Source organism: Humulus lupulus, chromosome 7, assembly GCF_963169125.1.
Source record: "Humulus lupulus chromosome 7, drHumLupu1.1, whole genome shotgun sequence".
Lineage (NCBI taxonomy): Eukaryota > Viridiplantae > Streptophyta > Magnoliopsida > Rosales > Cannabaceae > Humulus > Humulus lupulus.
In genome coordinates this window covers 189,362,486-189,381,696 of record NC_084799.1, presented here as the reverse complement: position 1 = coordinate 189,381,696, position 19,211 = coordinate 189,362,486, and the positions used below count along the sequence as shown (strand labels likewise).

Genomic DNA, 19,211 nt, shown 5'->3' with positions numbered 1-19,211 from the left:
CGAGATTTTCATGAAAAAACGACTTTGCTCGATAGTGATTCGATTATGGCTCGATGATGCTCGATGTGATTCTTGCAAGAGACATAATTTTTCACTCGGATGTCCATTTGTGGTGATTTTTTTTTTTTTTTGTATTTTTTCAAGATCTACACGTTTAACATACTCATATGCATATTTGGGAAGTTTAAAACTTAAAAATATACCAAAAGATGTCTTAAACATGAGGTATGTTTGCACTTTTGTATTTTTTACAAGTGTTACACTTTACAAATGTGCATATGAACATGTCAAACGTGTAGATCTTGAAAAAATACAAAAAAAAAAAAACCCAAAACGGACACCCAAGTGAAAAATTATGTCTCTTGCAAGAATTGCATCGAGCACCATTAAACACCATCGAGCTACCATCGAACCACCATCGAGCAAAGTCATTTTTTCATGAAAAATTATGATTTTGAAGGTCTCATCGAGCTGACATCGAGCCACTATCGAGCTACCATCGAACCACCATCGAGCAAAGTCATTTTTTCATGAAAAATCATGATTTTGAAGGTATCATCGAGATGACATCGAGCCACTATCGAGCTACCATCGAACCACCATCGAGCAAAGTCATTTTTTCATGAAAAATCATGATTTTGAAGGTCTCATCGAGTTGGCATCGAGCACCATCGAGCAATGTCGATTTTCTGCAGATTTCAGAGTTTCAAATTTGAAAAAAAATCACAAAAAAAACCCATAAATTATGTCCAAATCTATTTGAAATATAATATTTAGTGTGGTATTGGTGTTGTGAGGTGAGAGAGAGTGGAATAAGAAAGAGAGGGAAGAGAGAAATGAGAAGTGAAAAGTGATGAGGAAATAAAAATGACATTTTGGGTAAAGTGCCAAAAAATAACATTATTTTAAAAATTTTAATATACGTAGCATTATTTTTCAATTATAAAAATTATCCACCATACAAATTGAAATTTTCCTTCAAGAATCACATTTGTTTTATTTTAGAAGAGATTCCTATTTTAAAAATTAGTGTCAAATCAATTTGTTGGTGCATAATTTTGTTTTTTTTGGAAAAAAAAAAAAAAAACTTTAAGACACGTTCTCCCACCCTATTCTCCCCAACAACCATTCAACTTATGCCACGTCACTATGAAACACCTTGGAAGAAAGTGGGATTCCATTGGAAATTGATGGAGCAAGAAAACGATCGAGCAAAATTTGGGGTTTAGTTAGTTAGAGGGGCGGGAAATTTATTATTTTCTCGGGAAAATGGCGACCACCACAGCTGCCGCCGAAGAAGAAGAAGCTTCCGTTCCCAGATTGTCTTCCAATACCTTATTAAGAAGGAGGCCCGATTATTTCTTGGTGGTCTGGAGGTGCTTTAGCGTAGTGACTGCTCTCGTTGCCATTCTCTGCATTGTCGTCAATGTTCTCTCCGCCATCAGATCATTCAGGAACGGATCTGATGTACTTCTCTCTCCTTTCTCTCTTTTTATCTATATATCATGTGCTATTATTGATGTATCTGATTGTTTTGTGAACTGAGGTGAATCACAGGTTTTCGATGGAATATTTCGGTGTTACGCTGTTCTGATTGCTGCTTTGGTGGTCCTAGCGGAGACGGAATGGGGATTCATCTTGAAATTCTGGCAGGTTCGTCATGGAAATTTTTTTTACTAGTAATTTAAATTTCTTCTTTAAGATTTTGTTTTTGGTATATATGATCTTGACTTTCATTCAAAAAAGTTTTGTCATTTAAAGTGCATAGAATGTATTATCATAGAGCTCTCTCTATATAGCTTTGTATAAGCTGAGCTAATACATAATTATTTAGTTATAACTAATTCAGACAAGAAACCAACTCAGCTAATTATAGCATAACACGTGCACAAAAGACAAAATAGACTAAATGAAGTATGTCTTGACACATATGTTGTGAATCATTGAATTGAAAGGGTATTGGTTTGGGAATCACAAAACAAAGTTATCAATTCTGTCCATGCCCAACATAAGAAATTTAAACTGAAAGAATGAGAGTTAATCAGATAAATTTAGTCAGGGTTAAATCACTGTTTTCCTCTTGCTGTTATTTCTTTACAGAATTTTGCCTAAACAGTTTGCTTAGGAACATTTTAGTTTTTAGCATGACAGCTCCTGAATTATTCGTAGTTTAGCAAATTAGTCCCTGAACTATAGAATATAACAATTAAGTCCTTGAGCTTATTAAACAATAACAATTAAGTCCCTAATATGTGATTTTTTTACTAATTTCTTATGAAAAAATTGCATGACATTGCCAAAGTGAAAAAATGGAGATATTGAATTCATCATTTTGTTTATGACACCACTTTGCTAATGCATGGCACTTCACTTATTTTTTAATTTTTTAATTTAGAAAAATGAAATGACTGGTGGAAATCTTTGCCAATGTAAAAGGTAAAAATTTTCCAAGTTAAAAATGTTCCAAGCAAATCATTTGAACTTTTTTATGATTGTTTAGGCCTTCGCTAACTCCAAACTGATATAAACAGTTTGCCTATGACATTTTAGTTTTTTTTTTTTTTTTTTATAAAATGAAATGAATGATGGATATCTTCGCCAATGTAAAAGGTTAAAATGTTTCCAAGTGAACCATCGAGCTTTGTATGATTGTAAAGGTTCCAAACTGATATAAATCATTGAACTATAGCTCTCAATAATCTCAGGCCCCAATCCATCTAATTCCATTATCCAATTACCCTTTTGCAGGTCTTGGAGTACTGGGTTGGTAGAGGCATGCTGCAGATCTTGTATGTCTTTTCAGAAATTTTTAATATATTAATTGATTGAAGATGATGATAGAATTTGGTTGACTCTCTGAACTAATTGATTGTTCTCTGCAGTGTTGGAGTGATGACAAGGGCTTTTCCTAACTATTCTAGTAAGCAAAGGAACCTTGTTTTCCTTCAGAACTTAGCAAGCTACATGCTTCTTGCTTGTGGTGTAGTTTATGTTATTTCGGTAAGCAAAACAGAGATGCATACTATTCCTATATACTGAGTCAATAAAGATGTATATATGCGGCATTACAGCTTTTATATGGTTGACATCTAATCGAAATTGGCTTTATAAACTGTTAATGTTTCTAGTGTTGTATGACATTTAACTTCATAGTTAAGTAGTTTCAATTCAGCTAACTTGCTGAACTACTCTCGATACTGAATTTTTTGCAAGGCTGTGTGTAAAAATAACTAGTCGATTGATTAAAAATTGTTATGTTGTCTCTTTAAATGATTGTTTTCTTATTAAAGTTTATGTGGTAATATTACTTTTGCAAATATCTTGATTAATTAAGCTTTCATATTCAATATTTGTGGCCGGCTTCTCTCTCTCTTACTTGTTTTCTTATTAAATATTAAGGGAATCCTATGCCTTGGCTTCCTCAAACGTGCTCGTCAGAAGAAAGAAATTACAAGGGAGCAGGCAGTAAGAGATCTGGAGGTAAGTACTCATGTCTTAAGTCGTGTGCAATGTGTAGTTTTGTCAAGACAGTGTGTTCCTTACTTATCAAGCTTGCTTGAATTGAAGCTTTTAGACGTAATATAGGAATTTAAGGAAGTTTTCTTGCTCTCAATCATTATATGTGAGATTTTCAGCTTCTTCTTTGAGTTTTGTACTGATTTGTATGTGTTTTTGAAACTTCAGGAATTGGAGAGACGGAGGGGGGAACTTGAAGAATTGCTTATCGAGGAAAGATGATGAGACAATTTAATTTGTAAGAGATGCTAAAACAAAATCTGTATTGTTCTGTTAAGGTTTGCTAGAGGCAATGAGGCTAGGATTTGTCAATTCTCATGGACTCATTTGTTGATTGATCTGTTCTGTTTGTTCCAACACTTGGTGTGAATGAGCCTGTTTCTCTGTAAATAATTTGTATAACGAATGTGACAATTCTTGGCAAAAAAATAAAATTGTATTGAACTGGAACAGTAGAGCTCATAAGTGATGAATTTATTGTATTTCAAAAATGGGGTCGCTGATGAATTTATTTTCCTTGTTTTTTTGTAGAAAAGAAAAAATGGTTCTCGTATTGGATAACATGGTTTGACTACGAGATAGTAATACTGGATTGGTCCCATGAATCGTGACATTTAGATCAGTTGGATTTGATATATAAGAGAAAATTAGAAAAATGAATGATTTCAACAATAAATTATGAAAAAAATAAGATGTATTTTTTCTTTTTTGAAACATATGAAGATGGGGATTAGATAGGATGAATTCATGTAAAGTTTTTCAATAGGATTAAGGTACCCTATACTAGGGGAATGAATTATATTATTAGATTAATTTTTTTAATATTCTCTCTAAATTCATAACAAAATCACATTATAAAAGGGAAATTTCACTTTTTATACATACTAATATGTACAATTACAAAAAAATCTTAGCATTATTAACTTTTTCAAATTGATGCTAAACTTTTTCCTCATACCCAAAATACCCTTCTCATTTTTCCACACCCAAAAAATTCAACCTCATCCTTCTCTCTCTATACACTCTCGCTTTCTCTCTCTCATTCTCACAAAAATCCCCAAAAAACCATCGAACCCCCACCTTCGTCGAGCCCCCATCTCCGTCGAGCTATCGAGCCTGCGTCTCCGTCGAGTTTTCGAGCCCCCACCTTCTCCGTCGAACCCCCACCTTCTCCCATTTCTCCGTTGATCTCGAGACCCACAGCAAACTCCCATTTTTTTGTCAAACCCGAGACCCACAGAGCATATTTCCTTCAAAGTTTCAAAAACAAAGGTAAAATCTTGAACCCAAGTCCATATTTGCTTTATATTGTTGTTGAATCTGTGATTTGTGGAATGGGTTCATCGATTTTGTGGGAAATTTTTTTTCTGGGTTTGAACTAGTGGCTCGATAGGTTCGATTGTGGTTCGATAGTAGGCTCGATAAGGTAGTTTGAACAGTTCGATGGTGGATCGATAGGAGCTCAATTGATCTATGGCAATATATGAAACTAACTCGATAGGCTCGATTATGGTTCGATAGTAGGCTCGATAGGGCAGTTTGAACGGTTCGATGGTGGATCGATAGGAGCTCGATGGATCTGTGGTATTATATTACAAGGGCTCGATAGGTTCGATAATGGTTCGATATTAGACTAGACTGTAGCTCGATGGTTATTTATGTAGACAGATTTTGCTTAGCTCGATAGGCTCGACACTGGCTCGATAGATTTAGGTTGTTGATATTGCTCGATGGAACTTGATAGTTGCTCGATAGGGTATGTTGCAGCTCGATTATAGCTCGATAGAGCTCGATGAAAACTTATTTCAGTGTTTTTATGAATTTTTTTTTATTTTGTTTTCTTACCAATTTTTTTTCATGTGTTGTTACAGATGCCTAAGTTGCTTGTTCCGTTCAGTGATCACTTTCCTGGTCGAGTGACATATCGGGGTAGTAGTACTTTAAATCACATTAAGACCAGGTTTTTGGAGCTCGGGCTGCTTGAAAGGGCTAAGGAATCCCCTTTCAAGCAGTTCTTTTTGGCTTCGGAGTTTAATTTCTCTGGAGTCTTGGTGCATCAACTGTTGCTGAGGAAAATCGCCAGCAACAATGAAGATGAGGTGTATTTTTTCTTGGGGTCGAAGTCTTGTAGATTCGGCATGGGAGAGTTTGCCCTGGTGACAGGGTTGGATTTCAGTACCTTCCCGTCACCAGAAGAGTTGGAAGGGCGTAATCTCAGCGACCGGTTGATAAAGGAGTATTTCAACGATGCTGAGAAAGTAAAGCTCTCACATGTGGACCGTGCTTTCAAGACTTGTACGGTTGTGGAAGATGTGTACAAGCTTGGTCTATGTCTGTTTGTTGAGGGGGTTCTGAATGCCATTGAGGGCAAGTTGCACATTTGGCGAGATATTCTAAAAATTGTTGAGAATGTAAAGTACTTCTTCAGCTATCCATGGGGGAAGTACTCTTATAGGAGGCTATTGCATTCTTGTAAGAAGGACATGGTGAAGCAAAATGCCAACTATGATGCCAAGAAGGATGTCAAGGTGCAGCAAGAGTCCAAGTACAGTATGTATGGTTATGCCCCGGCCTTACAGTACTGGGCATATGAGGCTATCCAACAGCTTGCGGTGGAGCTTGTTGTGAGCTCGGGAAACATGTTCCCGAGGATGCTTAGTTGGTTGCATCGGAGGAACAAGGATTTCACCAAGTACATCATCGCACCGATATTATTGAAGAAGAATGTAAGTTATGTTTTTTTATATATATATGCTTATCTTTTATCATTATTTGAGTTAACCAAATGTTTTATGTTGTTTGCAGTTAATTGTTCTTCCGATGTTGAAGCCTCGGCCAGCAGAAAAAGACTATTACTTGTCTTTGACTGAGGGAGATCTTCCCCTTTATCTTGGGCTTGGCTAGGATCCCTTGGAGATTGATGAGGAGGAGGATGCGACTTTTGAGAAAATCGCAGAGATAGTTTCTCAGGCAGCCAAGATATTTATTGATGCTGCCCCGGGGGAGGAGGTTGCAGGTCCCACCCCTCCTATTGCCCCAGCCTCAGCATCAACCCCAACACCAACCCCAGCCTCAGCCTCAGCCTCAGCCCCTGAGCTCGCCAACTTGATTGAGCAGTTGGACAGAGTCGAGGGTCGACAAGAGACCCTCCTGAAGAACCAGTCAGTGATCTTGGACGTAGTCAGTCAGATCCTGACATTTATTAAGGAGAAACCGAGGGGCTCCAATGAAGATTCAGACTCAGAGTCATTGGATATTCCGCTAGACTATGTTGATGATCCAACCACGCCTCCTACCATCATTGTGACACCTGATGCTAGGACTTCGGGAGTCGTTATTGTCAACCCTGAGGATGTTGCTGGGGTTCAGTTTCAGAGGGCTAGACGCCAAAGACGCAAGCCAAATTGGTTTGAGGACTACACCGATCCCACGAGGAAAAGACCTCGCACTAATGCAGCTGCAGCAGCAGAGGAGGCTACACAGGTGCTGGACCCTCTCAAGAAGCCAGATCCCAAACAGTATAGGACAATGTGCAAGTGGCTACTTGGAGACATGCCCAACAAGACCCCGTGGGATGTAAAGACTGGGAGTCACAGTCTAGCGTGGTTTCTGACGTTGAAGACACCCTAGTCGTGGCTCAATGATGGGGTAAGCCATTTATACCTAATTATAGACTGTTTTCAATTTTACATGTTTTTTTTTTACTGACTCGATATGAGTTCGATAGGAGTTTGATGGGAGTTTACAGGATCGATAGGAGTTTGATAGGAATGTTAAAATAGGGTTGTTCTTTACTGTTTCAGATTGGCTCGATGAAGCTCGATAGGAGTTCGATAGAGATGTTAAAATAGGGTTGTTCTTTACTGTTTTAGATTGGCTCGATGGAGCTCGATAGGGATGTAAAATAGGGTTGTTCTTTACTGTTTCAGATTGGCTTGATGTGAGCTCGATAGGAGTTCGATAGGGATGTTAAAATAGGGTTGTTCTTTACTGTTTCAGATTGGCTCGATGTGAGCTCGATGGAGTTCGATAGGAGTTCGATAGGGATGTTAAAATATAGTTGTTCTTTACTGTTTGAGATTAGCTCGATGTGAGCTCAATAATAGTTCAATGTGAGCTCGATGGAGCTCGACAGCAGCAATTTATGATGGTCTTTGCTAATTTTTTTTATCGTACTCTCTTTGTAGCATATTGATGCGGCAGAACACATACTTCGTATGCGTCACAAGTATTTTCCCAATATATATCGACAAAATGCAGTTGTGATGAACAGTTATTTCTCACAAGTGATACCTGCCCGATATGATCAATATAAGAAAACAGTCGACAAAACAAAGTGTTCTTGGGATGCTGACATTATGTCCATGTTGACCGGCATCGAGCAGCAGTTTCTGGCATCTTGGGGAGGAGTTGAGGATGTATATTGGTGCCAGAACTATGGACAACAACATTGGTTTGCCATTGAGGCTTCCATTTCTAGTTGGACTCTGACTGTTTACGATTTGGACAACTCGGTGATTAGTGACGCAAAGCTTGAGGATATTATGAGTCCATGGTGCTTTTTGCTTCCTTCTCTGTTAATGTGGAGTAAACTGTTTACTGATAGCTTGATGTTGAAGATTCCATCAGCAGGAAAGAGGCCGCATCAGTTCACATGGCGTCGCAAACAGAAACACGAGCTCCATCAGTCAAAGAGAAGGTAACAAACATCATCTTCATACTAATTTTGTTTCTAACTAAAATTATAGTAATGTGCACTTAATATTTACTTTTTTTTTACAGTGGGGATTGTGGTGTGTATGCTGTCAAGCATATTGAGCATCTAATGGTCAGTCTTCCATTGGAAACTATCTGCGATGAAAATATGGAGGTGTTCAGGAACAAGTGGACCACAGACTTGTGGTATCAAAATTTGTTACCTTGATGATTGCATATATACATGGTCTTTACATGTACAGTTTCTTGTTCACATTTTTTTATAACTTTCATGGGCTGTTATTGAATTATCAAAATTTGTTACCTTCATGATAATCTTGTATATGGGGTCTTTACATGTACAGTTTCGAACTGTTATCATTTTTTTATAACTTTCATGGGCTGTTATCGAGCTAATATCAAGCTATATCGAACTGTTATCGAATTGTTATTGAGCAATATCATTTTCATATCGAACAATTAACATAACTTTTAAGAAAAATCAAATAAAAAGAGTTTATTAATACAAAAAGTTCAAATGGGAAAAAAGAGTTTAAAGCCTAGCTTTGCATGTAGCCCTGTTGTGGCCAAGACCACCACACATGCTACACTTGCGCTCTTTGCGAATGATTTCTCCATTCGATGGAGTGCGGTTTGTCTTCCTTCTTCTCACCTTATTCTTCTTCGGTCGACCAACTGGTTGTTTTTCAACGGGAACCCCAACTTGCATTTTCTCAATGTTCTCGGGAACTTCCCAATCATCCTCGTTGCCAGTTGGGTAAATTGTTTCTTTGTAAGACTCCCTCCACATCTCAGTAGTGTAATATGGTGAACACAGTGAGTAAATGTTGACACTGCGCAACATGGCCACAGCCACACCATGAACACAAGGGTAACCCATTATTTGAAACTGACCACAAGAGCATTATTTGGTCATCAAATTCACCTCACCATCACCTTCTGGGTCTACGACATGAAATTCAAACTGTCCAAGAGGATGGACTTTCAAGTACCTTGCATCATCCGCAATGCCTGAGACATCTTTCTCATATATTGTTGCTAATTTGGATGCGCACTTCTCTACCTCCTCACGACGCGCGGAAAACCATGACTGAATTGTGAAACGAATGAATTCCACAAAAGTAGTGACTGGGAAGGTTCTTGCGTCTCTGGTTTTGTTGTTGAAACTTTCAGTGTAGTTGCTTGTCATTACATTATATCGATTCCCAGGAAAGTACGCACAAGTCCCCTTATCGAAGCCAATACCCTCAAGATATTGAGCTATGGCAGGATCCATTTGCTTTATATTGTTGAAGAACCTATGAAATTTTGACTTCCGAAATGCATATGCCGCATTCCACATCTCCTTGTGACAGTGATCGGTCTTGAACTTAGCGATTACATTCATACTTATGTGATGGTAGCATGCGCCGTGATAGGCATCATGGAAGACCAACTGAAGAGCATGAATAATGCTAGCATGCCTGTCTGATACAAAAGACAAATTATCAACAACTCCAATGGCTTCCTTCAATTTCATCATGAAATACTTCCAAGAAGCATGATTCTCACTGTCAACAATCGCGAATGCAATTGGATAAATGTGGTTATTCGCATCCAATGCGACAGCACATAACATGTGGCCACCGTACCTTAACGTCAAGAAAGTGCCGTCCACACATATAACAGGACCACATGATGTAAATCCCCTTCTACAAACTTCGAGTGAGAAGAAACAGTAAATAAAGTGACCGTCATCTGTGACAAAATTAGTTATTGTACCTGGATTCTTTTTCTACAGCATGTACAGGTAAGAAGGTAACTTGGAGTACGATTCTTCAGGTGTCCCCCTGACATAATCGAGTGCCTTCTCTCTGCATCTCCAAGCCTTCATATAACTCATATCGATCCTAAAATTATTCTTCATATCCTCCTTCATGCTGTTTGGTGGATAGCTAGTGCCATCAGTAGCATATTTGTTCTTGATAAGGTGCCCAATGACAGAAGGTGTTGCTTGACGGTGGTCTTTTTGTCGCAATTCTAGTGAGCAAGTATGTACACTATTATAAACAGTGATCTCAAACATCTTCGATCGCGCTACTTTTTTCCCTCTTATTCTCCAACCACAATCAGGATCCTTGCAAGTGATATACAACACATCAGTACCAGACTTCTTAACCATAAACTCAAAATTATTCTTATTCCATCTTGTTCTCAAATGTCTTCCCAAGATGTAATTCCCCCAACGCTACACCGGATGAGGGTGATTCAAAACGACTACAAGCCATGATATCTTCTTTTGTAAACATGGGAGCACTCCATTTTCTGTGATCTTCTGTTGAACATATTGAAATGTTCCCTGTATAGTTATATTCTATTCCACCAGGACGACTAAAGCTAGTGCCAGGTGTTCGACGTCCTTGACTTGGTGGGTTTGTCCGTGCAATATGACGCATTGGTTGTTCTTGTGCTTGTTCTACTTGCAAATGTTCAGCTACTAGATCATCATCCACTGAATTGTATCCTAAGTCCTCATTGTGTTCAGCTACTGGATCATCATTCACATAGGGGTTGTACTCATACTGGTTGTCCCTCAGGTCACCAATAGGAAATCCTAAAGTACTGGCTGCTCCCTCAGGTCCGGGAGTGGAATATGGGTCTACAGTGACAATCTTTTTAACAGGAGTGACACACAAGGCCAACCTTTCTTTAGATGTTACTCCTAAAAATGCACGGACACCAAGATCACTTTCAACATGAACGGGTGTAAACGGTTGGTCGCCGCAAGTGTAAGGAACCTCCAATTTCAACTCATACATATGTTTATCAACTTTAAGTTCCTTATGCAATATGTCAAGAAGTTGCAAGTACGTTATAGTATCCTCCATCGGTATCACCATGCATTGAGGGTCCTTAAAAATCAACTTATTCCCTTGTAATTCCCAAACACCATTGTAGGATACAAAAATATAGACAATAGAGCCTGTGTTGGAAAAAAAAACATTAACATTGTCAGGAAAACTGTCATTTTTTCAGAAATACATTGAAAAAGAACATTATCGAGCTAACATCGAGCTTTATCGAGTTAGCATCGAGCTCTTATTGAGTTAGCATCGAGCTACCATTTCTTAAACCAAACATAAAACCTAACCAAACCCTTCATCGAACCCTATCGAGCTCCTATCGAGCACAAATCGAGAAAACCTAAACCTATCGAGCTCAAATATTGTAGGGTCCAATCGAACCCTTATCGAGTTTCCATCGAGCACAATCGAGCACTAAAAACCAAACCTATCAAGCTATAATCGAGCTCACATCGAGCTCATACAAGACCTTCTTCTACATACCATCGAGCTCATATCGAACCGTTATCGAGCTGCTATCGAGCAAAAAAGGTGCAGAAAACCCAAAAAAACACAGATCGCGGAATCTCTAAAAAAATCCCAAAAAATACACCAATATAGGCTCAGATCTGTTCAAAATAGCCAAAAAAATGTAAACAAATAATACCCAACACATAAAATGTAAAATCTTATTACCCATGGTTTTTCTCCTCCAAAAACTCTCAAAATAGATGCTGCCTTTGATATTAACGACTTCACAGAGACAATGGAGATGGTTAACAATGATTTTGACAAGAAAATTATACAAAACTGTAGGTTTTATGGATGATTTCGTGAGAATGAGAGAGAGAGAGAGGGAGGAGAGAGGGAAGAGAGAGGAAGAGAAGGTTTTATGATTTTTTGATATAATGGGAGGGGTATTTTGGGTATGAGATGAATGTTTAGCATCAAATTGAAAATATTATTAGTGTTGGGATTTTTTGGTAATATTAGGCATCATTAAGTATTAAAAGTGAAATTTCCCTTATAAAATTATTTGATTCAATCCTACTACTTTATATATGATTTTTGTTGTTTGTGTTTTCTTCATAAGACAACGTGGTCTCAGTGGGTAGTGTCGTTCAGTCCTCCTCATGACCTAGAACACGATACGTTGAAGTGTCATTTCATCGCGATCAGAGAACATGCTCGGGGGTTCGTCAACAGAACCATCTCCCGAAGACCTCAGACAAGAAGCAACCGCACAAGTGGCTACAGTGATCCAGTATAGCTCCTCGGGTTGTGATCAACCCAGCGATCCCCAAGGACTTTCCTCCACGGAAGGAAAACTCTCACGCCAAGTATCAGTCAAAGAGGCATTCAGGACCATAGACATGTACCTGACACTTTTGGTGGCCACAGAGATCGTGTTGTCGGTTTCATACAACCAGCAAGATGAATGTCCCACGACGCCGCCTAAGCGTGAGGATACGTGCCACTGCCCCCTCACAGTACCAAAAATCACCTTTTCCAATGACGTTGTGGGCTTGCTAACCTCGTAGTGGGCCCATTGACAAGCAAATGGGGCCTAGAAGCCTAATTTATGGGAAATAAACCTTAATTTATGTGTAATCTGATCTCATTAAGGGAACATTATTGTAATCACCTCCCATTAATGAGCTTAACTCCCCCAACCACTTATAAATAGGTCTAGAGTATCACTTGTAAAAGGATCCGAACTTTTATGCATGCAAAAACACTGCCTAAACCTCTAGAGAACTTCAACTTTGTAAGTTCTTATTTCTCAATATAATTGACTCGTGGACTAGAGTTAATTAATAGCTCAAACCACATAAAACCCTGTGTTTAATTCTTATTTATTTTAAGTTTTATCTGCTTATTTGTAGTTGACGAAAAAACCAGTCAACAATCATAATATAATTCCATTTATGATTTGAGTTATGTCTCTTGAGGTGTGATTAATATTTGTGTTGTATGATTAATATTTGTGTTGTGTTTGTGTTTGTATTTGTATTTTTCCTGTGTATATTATTATCTCACTGTGTTTTAACTTGTGCTTATAATACTTAGTCTAATGCAACATTTTGTTTTAAATTGAATTAGTTAATACATAATTTTATATAAGTAATTTATTATTTTGACATTGGAAGAAGGGGGTTTGAACTTGTGACATCTTCTAGGCTATGTTTATGACCATTTTAAATAAGTAAAATTAATAATTAATATATACATTTGTTAATGTAAATACAATATAAACTAGACCTTAGTGAAAATTCTTCCATAAATATTAATACAATTAAATTTATAATTAAAAAAATAATAGAAAAATGGTTAACTATTTGTACATGATATGGTTCAAAGATACTATAGGCGGGATGGCTCACTCCCCCATTTTTTTTTTATTATTAGACATTTTCTTTTCTTTTTTTATACGGCTAAAATTCTGAGTATTTCCTACAATTAGTTGTCCTTTTTCAGAAAAAAGAACCTAGGGTCCGGACCCACATTGAATAATTGAAGTAATATAATGTTGGGAGGGTGAAATTACACCACCCTTATTTTACAACTCTAAAAAGTAAATACAAAGTAAATATCAAAATAAAAAACTTAAGAAAAATAGAAAACTTGAGCAAAGATGGGAAACACAAAATCAAGATGAAAATGTCATTTGTCGTGGATATTGAAATCCTTGAGCCAAAGTTTGCCACAATGAGTATTGTTGTCCAAATTTTTTATTCCAAGTCTTGCCTAAGTTGCTTGAAGCTTTTACAATAGTGAAATGATAATTGAGATGTAACAAGTCTTAAAAATCACACAAGTCAAGCAATTTTTGGTGATTTTCTTGGATAAAAAAATGCGTTATTGAGAGCAAGAGAGAGAATTGAGAATTGTGATAAGGCTTCTCAACTCTAAATGATCACTTTTATAGTTTATGCACCGTCATTAAGTCTAACCAATAGGATTAGAGATTTTTTTTTTGGAGCCAAAATTGTAATATTCTCGTACAATGACAAGCGACGTATCGCCCCACAACAGACAATGCGTTGCCTACTGTGATTAGTGCATTTTTGAATGCATGCGCGATGCGTCGCCTCTAAGGAGGCAACGCAATGCCTGGGAGGCTTCTGGTCTATCTTCTCAAAAGTGAACTTAACACCTTCAAATGCTCCCAAACTTTTTGGGCATGCTTAGATGTTGGGAATGGTGCCCTTAAAGCATATGTAATGGACAATATTTTTATGAAACCAATAAATGAAATGAATTTGTATGTATATTTAATGTTTTATATTGTTGTTTGAGTAATATTATTTAAATATAAAAAAATCATCAAATTCATGAATGTGACATCAATCTTGTATTGGTACGAGAAGATTAAGATTGTGGGAAATGAATTTAAATAGTTCATTGTAAAACAAAGTTATATGAAATCTTTGGATTAAATATCGTTAGTACGATTCACTAGTATTATGAGTACATGTAATCTAGATCGAGATTACTAATGTGGTAAGTCATCTTAGTGGAGGTACTTTATATAATGAGCTTATATTGAACTGGACTCGATATATTATTAATACTTAATTAAATGTTGTTTCATCATAAAGTATTAGTTGAACATATCAATAGATGGTCATATACAAATTGATCAAAATACTGAAGTTACTATGAACTCCTGTTTATATCATTTGAGTCATTTGATTCACTCATTATGGTTCGTCAAAATGATGAGCTGAAAAATTTTGTTTTGGAGACTCATTGGTGTAGATGTCTGGGGACATAGTATACAGATGTGGAATCTATATATTTCCTATATGGAATTAAATAATGGTTCCTAGATGATATTTAAATAATGGAATTGTTTTGGGTTTAGTTAGAAACTCGAAGAAATAGTTATGGATTTTATAAGTTTAACCTATAATTTAGAAATATTAATTTTAACATAAGGTTTGATTAATATAGCTGGTCCTAGAAATATTATTTATTATAACCTAAGCTTTATATAGAATTATTAAGAGCGTGACACTTGTTACATGTATGTTTATTAAGGAATTAAGGATTTTAGATGAATAAATTTATTAAAGGATAGATCTAGAAGGTCTAAAACCTTCCAGCAACTGTTAGGATCATGTTTTACTTAGTCAAAATGGTTTAAAAAAATTCAAGTGTGCAAAAACGTGTTTAAAATATCATCGTATGCCGATATATCACAGCTATAGGGGCTGATATGTCACCTATGATTGATACGGAAAACACGTCGACTTCGCACGAACGAAACCATGGACCCTCAGGGGCATAGGTAGGGGTGATATATCGCCTACCCTAGGCGATATATCGGCTCCAGTGGCCATTTTTGAATCTTCGTGAAATTCTAAACTAGAAATAACCCCCAACAACTTTGACTCATTCCAAAACATTTTTTATCGAGTCCTAGGCATCTGTTGAGCGAAAAATTCATTTTGAATCATTTATTTATTCATTTTAAAAGGAGTTAGTTGCACTCCTTGAACTCTATAAATAGGATCCTTCACTCAGCCATTTTATTCATCTTCAAGCATAGTTCAGAGCCTCCAAGGTGCTAAGATTATTCTAGAGAGAAACACTAGGGTTTTGGGGTTAAAGCTTTCAAATCTAAAGCTTTTCTAAACACTTGGGAAGTAAGTTTTTGTGTGATTTCAGTGTTCGAGGTTTTAAGCTATCCAAGGTATTCTTTATCTTCAGGTTTAGTTTATTATTGTTTCTATTATTCCTTCATTCTTCTTCAAATCCTAACTTGTGATAGTGACTGTTGGTTAGGTGTTCAATTTCTTTGAAACATAAAGTTTTCGGTAAGTTCTTATCCCCATGGTTTAGATCTTCTCTTCATCTTATTTTTCTTTAGGAAACTTATGGTTTCTTTATGTTTGGTTTTAGGAATTTCAATCCCGCTCTTGTCTCCAATATTCTGGTTTTTTGTAAGGAAAATTAGGTAGTTTAGTATTATGACCTAGTTTATGTAGTTTATGATATAGTTTATGTTTTGTATGACCTAACATTTCAAGTACAATAAAGGGGTAAGTGTGTCTAGACCTAAGGTGTCCAATGATGTATGATGGACTACGTCCGGTTGGCTCGGTTGCCAAAACTTTATGACGGACTTATGTCAGGGGCTTAATTGCCACCACTGTATAAACACTTATTTTTTTATTATATTTGACTTGTTATTATGACCTATAGTTACAATTATGATTATGACTTATGACCCATGGTTATGATTATGAGTATGACTTATGACCTATGATTTATGATCTATGACTCATGATTTATGGTTATGACTTAGATTATGATTTATGATATGACCTAGGGTTTATTGTTGTATGATTAGTACAAATAAGTGTTGGTATGACTTTGGTGAAATTTATGATATGTTTGATTATATGACTAACTTTTCTTTGTAGTTTCCTTACTGTGCTTAGAAGCTCACCCCTTATGATGTTGTTGTGCAGAAAATTGAAGATAGAAAGACCAGTGGCGAGTGGGACCTAAGAGCTTCATGATATACTCGTGGGAACCATATAGTCGAGGAAGATCAAGCGGGTCTATTTTTATTAAAGCATGTTATTTTAAAGTTTTATTTAAATGTTGCTCATTTTTTTATGTTAAAGACAATTATTTTATTTTTGTAAAACCATGGATCCATGTATTTTTTTTTATTCAATAAAAGAGCAATATTTATGAATTATGATCCAACGTTGTGTTCTCGGTAATCTATGAGAAATTAGGGCATTACATTAATAAATAAGGTTATTATATTAAATATTTTTAATTAATAATCGAAATTTATTGTAGCTTGTAGTTATTAGTCCATAGGTCCCTTAACTGGCTTTATCCACGCTGTTCAAGGTAAAAGTTGAAACAGATGTTACAATTGTGAAAGGGCATATTTGGAAGAAAATTGTTTTTCGGATAAATGTGTAATTATATGATAATTGAGATTAATTAATTAATAATTTTTTAAATTAATTAATTAAATAATTATATATTTATTTTATGTATATAATTTTTGAAATAATTAATTTTGAATTAAATATGTGTTCTTTATTTAAATGTGAATGATAAATATGATAATTCAAATTGGATTTGAATTGGTTCAAATATTTATTCAAATGATTAATTATTAAATATAATTAATTATCTGATAAGATTGGTTATCATTTATCAGATATAAATTTTGAATAAATTAATTATTAAATATAATTAATAAATAAAAGTGGTTAAAACACACGTCTTGAAATTGGCATGTGTCACACGCCAATCACAGTGCATGCGTGTAACTAAGTATATAACTCAGTCCTTTATTGTTTTATTTATTTAAATATTATATTAATAATTGTAGACGCTCAAATTTCACCTAAGGTCTGGCCTGGCCTTGAGTGAGTACCGCCTAAGCCTCAAGGGACTCATGACGCGCAGCCATCAGTGACCCGCATGTAAGTGCCCACGCGAGGCTCCGCCTCGCGCCCTTATGCGCGCACCCATCTGCCCACGCGAGGCCCCGCCTCGCGTCCTTATGCGCGCACCCGAGTGCCCCCGTGAGCCCTCGCCTCGCCATAGGCCGAAGTGACCAAGTGGCCCCGCCTCGCCATAGGCCCAGGTGGCCTCGCCTCGTAGGCCGAAATGGCCTCGCCTTGCCATAGGCCGAAGTGATCAAGTGGCCTCATTGGAACCTCTCGGCGTCGCGCCCATGGCCTCGCCCAAGTAATATGGCCTCGCATAACCTCGCCAAGTAGGGCCTCGCATGGCCTCGCCGAGTATGGCCTCGCACGGCCTCGCCACGCATGGCCTCGCCAAGTAGGGCCTCGCATGGCCTCGTCATGCATGGCCTCGCATAGTAGGGCCTCGCACGGCCTCGCCACGCATGGCCTCGCCAAGTAGGGCCTCGCATGGCCTCGTCACGCATGGCCTCGCCAAGTAGGGCCTCGCGTAGCCTCGCCCAGTATGGCCTCGCCACGCATGGCCTCGCCAAGTAGGGCCTCACATGGCCTCGTCACGCATGGCCTCGCCCAAGCATGGCCTCGCGTGGCCTCATAAGAGGAGAGGGGCCTCGTGAGCAACTAGGGAGCCGAGTCACCAAGGAGGTCGCAAGGAGGGCGTCTCGCCACGCATCCTTAGACGTCCGCCAAGGCCACATGCCTATCAACCGGACTCATGAGTGACCTCGGGAGGCTTCAGGCATCTCGTGCTAAGGATCCAAGATCTCCACCTCACGCCGGGACCATAACACATACCCAAGGTCCCATTCCTTACACCTTGAGACCCCTATGCTTAGAGGCTCCAGTACGAGTCGAATGGGACACATTTGTACGACCTAGTATTGAGTACGGATACCAGTGCCAGTGAGACTGTTGGGGTAAGAGTCATGGTCCGTACGTCTACGACCATAGGTCAGAGCCGATACCACTACCTCCTGCGCCACTACGCCTGCCACCACTCATCAGACATGGGTACAGACAAGTAGTGGAGGCATTCTCCTGACACCTGCTCCTGTGCTAGATGTACGACCACAACCTCTGAAGCCACTCCCCTGACATAGTACTTATGTACCCTATGGTCTCCTGGACCACTATGTACCTAAGGCCATTAGAGCCCACTATAAAATGGACTCTAAGACCACCTGAAAGGGGGTTGGAAATTTTACTGTAGCAAAAGGCTTGAGTGTGAATGAAAGATTGAATTCTCTATTGATTGTTCTATCATTGTTCTTGAGTTATTGTTCAAGATTTTACAACTTTTCCATTAGTGACTTCGATTTGATAATTTTTCCAACTTAACTTAGTTGACGAGTTCTCACCGTCAACAATAATTATATTGTTTTAAATTGGATTTAATTCATTTATATACATAATAAATTCGAAAAAGTTTCTAGTAGTTTTTTTCATATTTTTAAGACAAAGAAAATAGTATCGTATTATTTTCTTGAAACCTGAAAACCTATTTTTTTATAGCCTACTACAAATATCTCATGTGTTGAGAACATCTTGCGAATCATAACAATCACCCATAATTTTTCTACGTGCCCACACACGTCTTGAGGTGTACAGAACGGTTCAGAAGTTCTTGGTTTGAGTTTTTGTCAAAGATTTTGAATTGGATGTTAGTTTAATTATACAAGAAGTAAGCAAG

At 37.5% G+C, this 19,211-nt stretch overlaps 1 protein-coding gene across 1 annotated transcript; it reads left to right on the top strand.

The window, feature by feature from the left end:
- The first annotated feature begins 1,144 nt into the window (after window positions 1–1,144).
- LOC133788954 (uncharacterized) lies at window positions 1,145–3,966 on the top strand. Its single transcript, XM_062226641.1, has 6 exons — window positions 1,145–1,467; window positions 1,558–1,653; window positions 2,749–2,789; window positions 2,883–3,000; window positions 3,400–3,480; window positions 3,685–3,966. Exons 1-6 carry the CDS (start codon window positions 1,270–1,272, stop codon window positions 3,736–3,738), a joined length of 588 nt encoding a protein of 195 aa, XP_062082625.1. The 5' UTR covers window positions 1,145–1,269; the 3' UTR covers window positions 3,739–3,966.
- The last annotated feature ends 15,245 nt before the right edge of the window (window positions 3,967–19,211 follow it).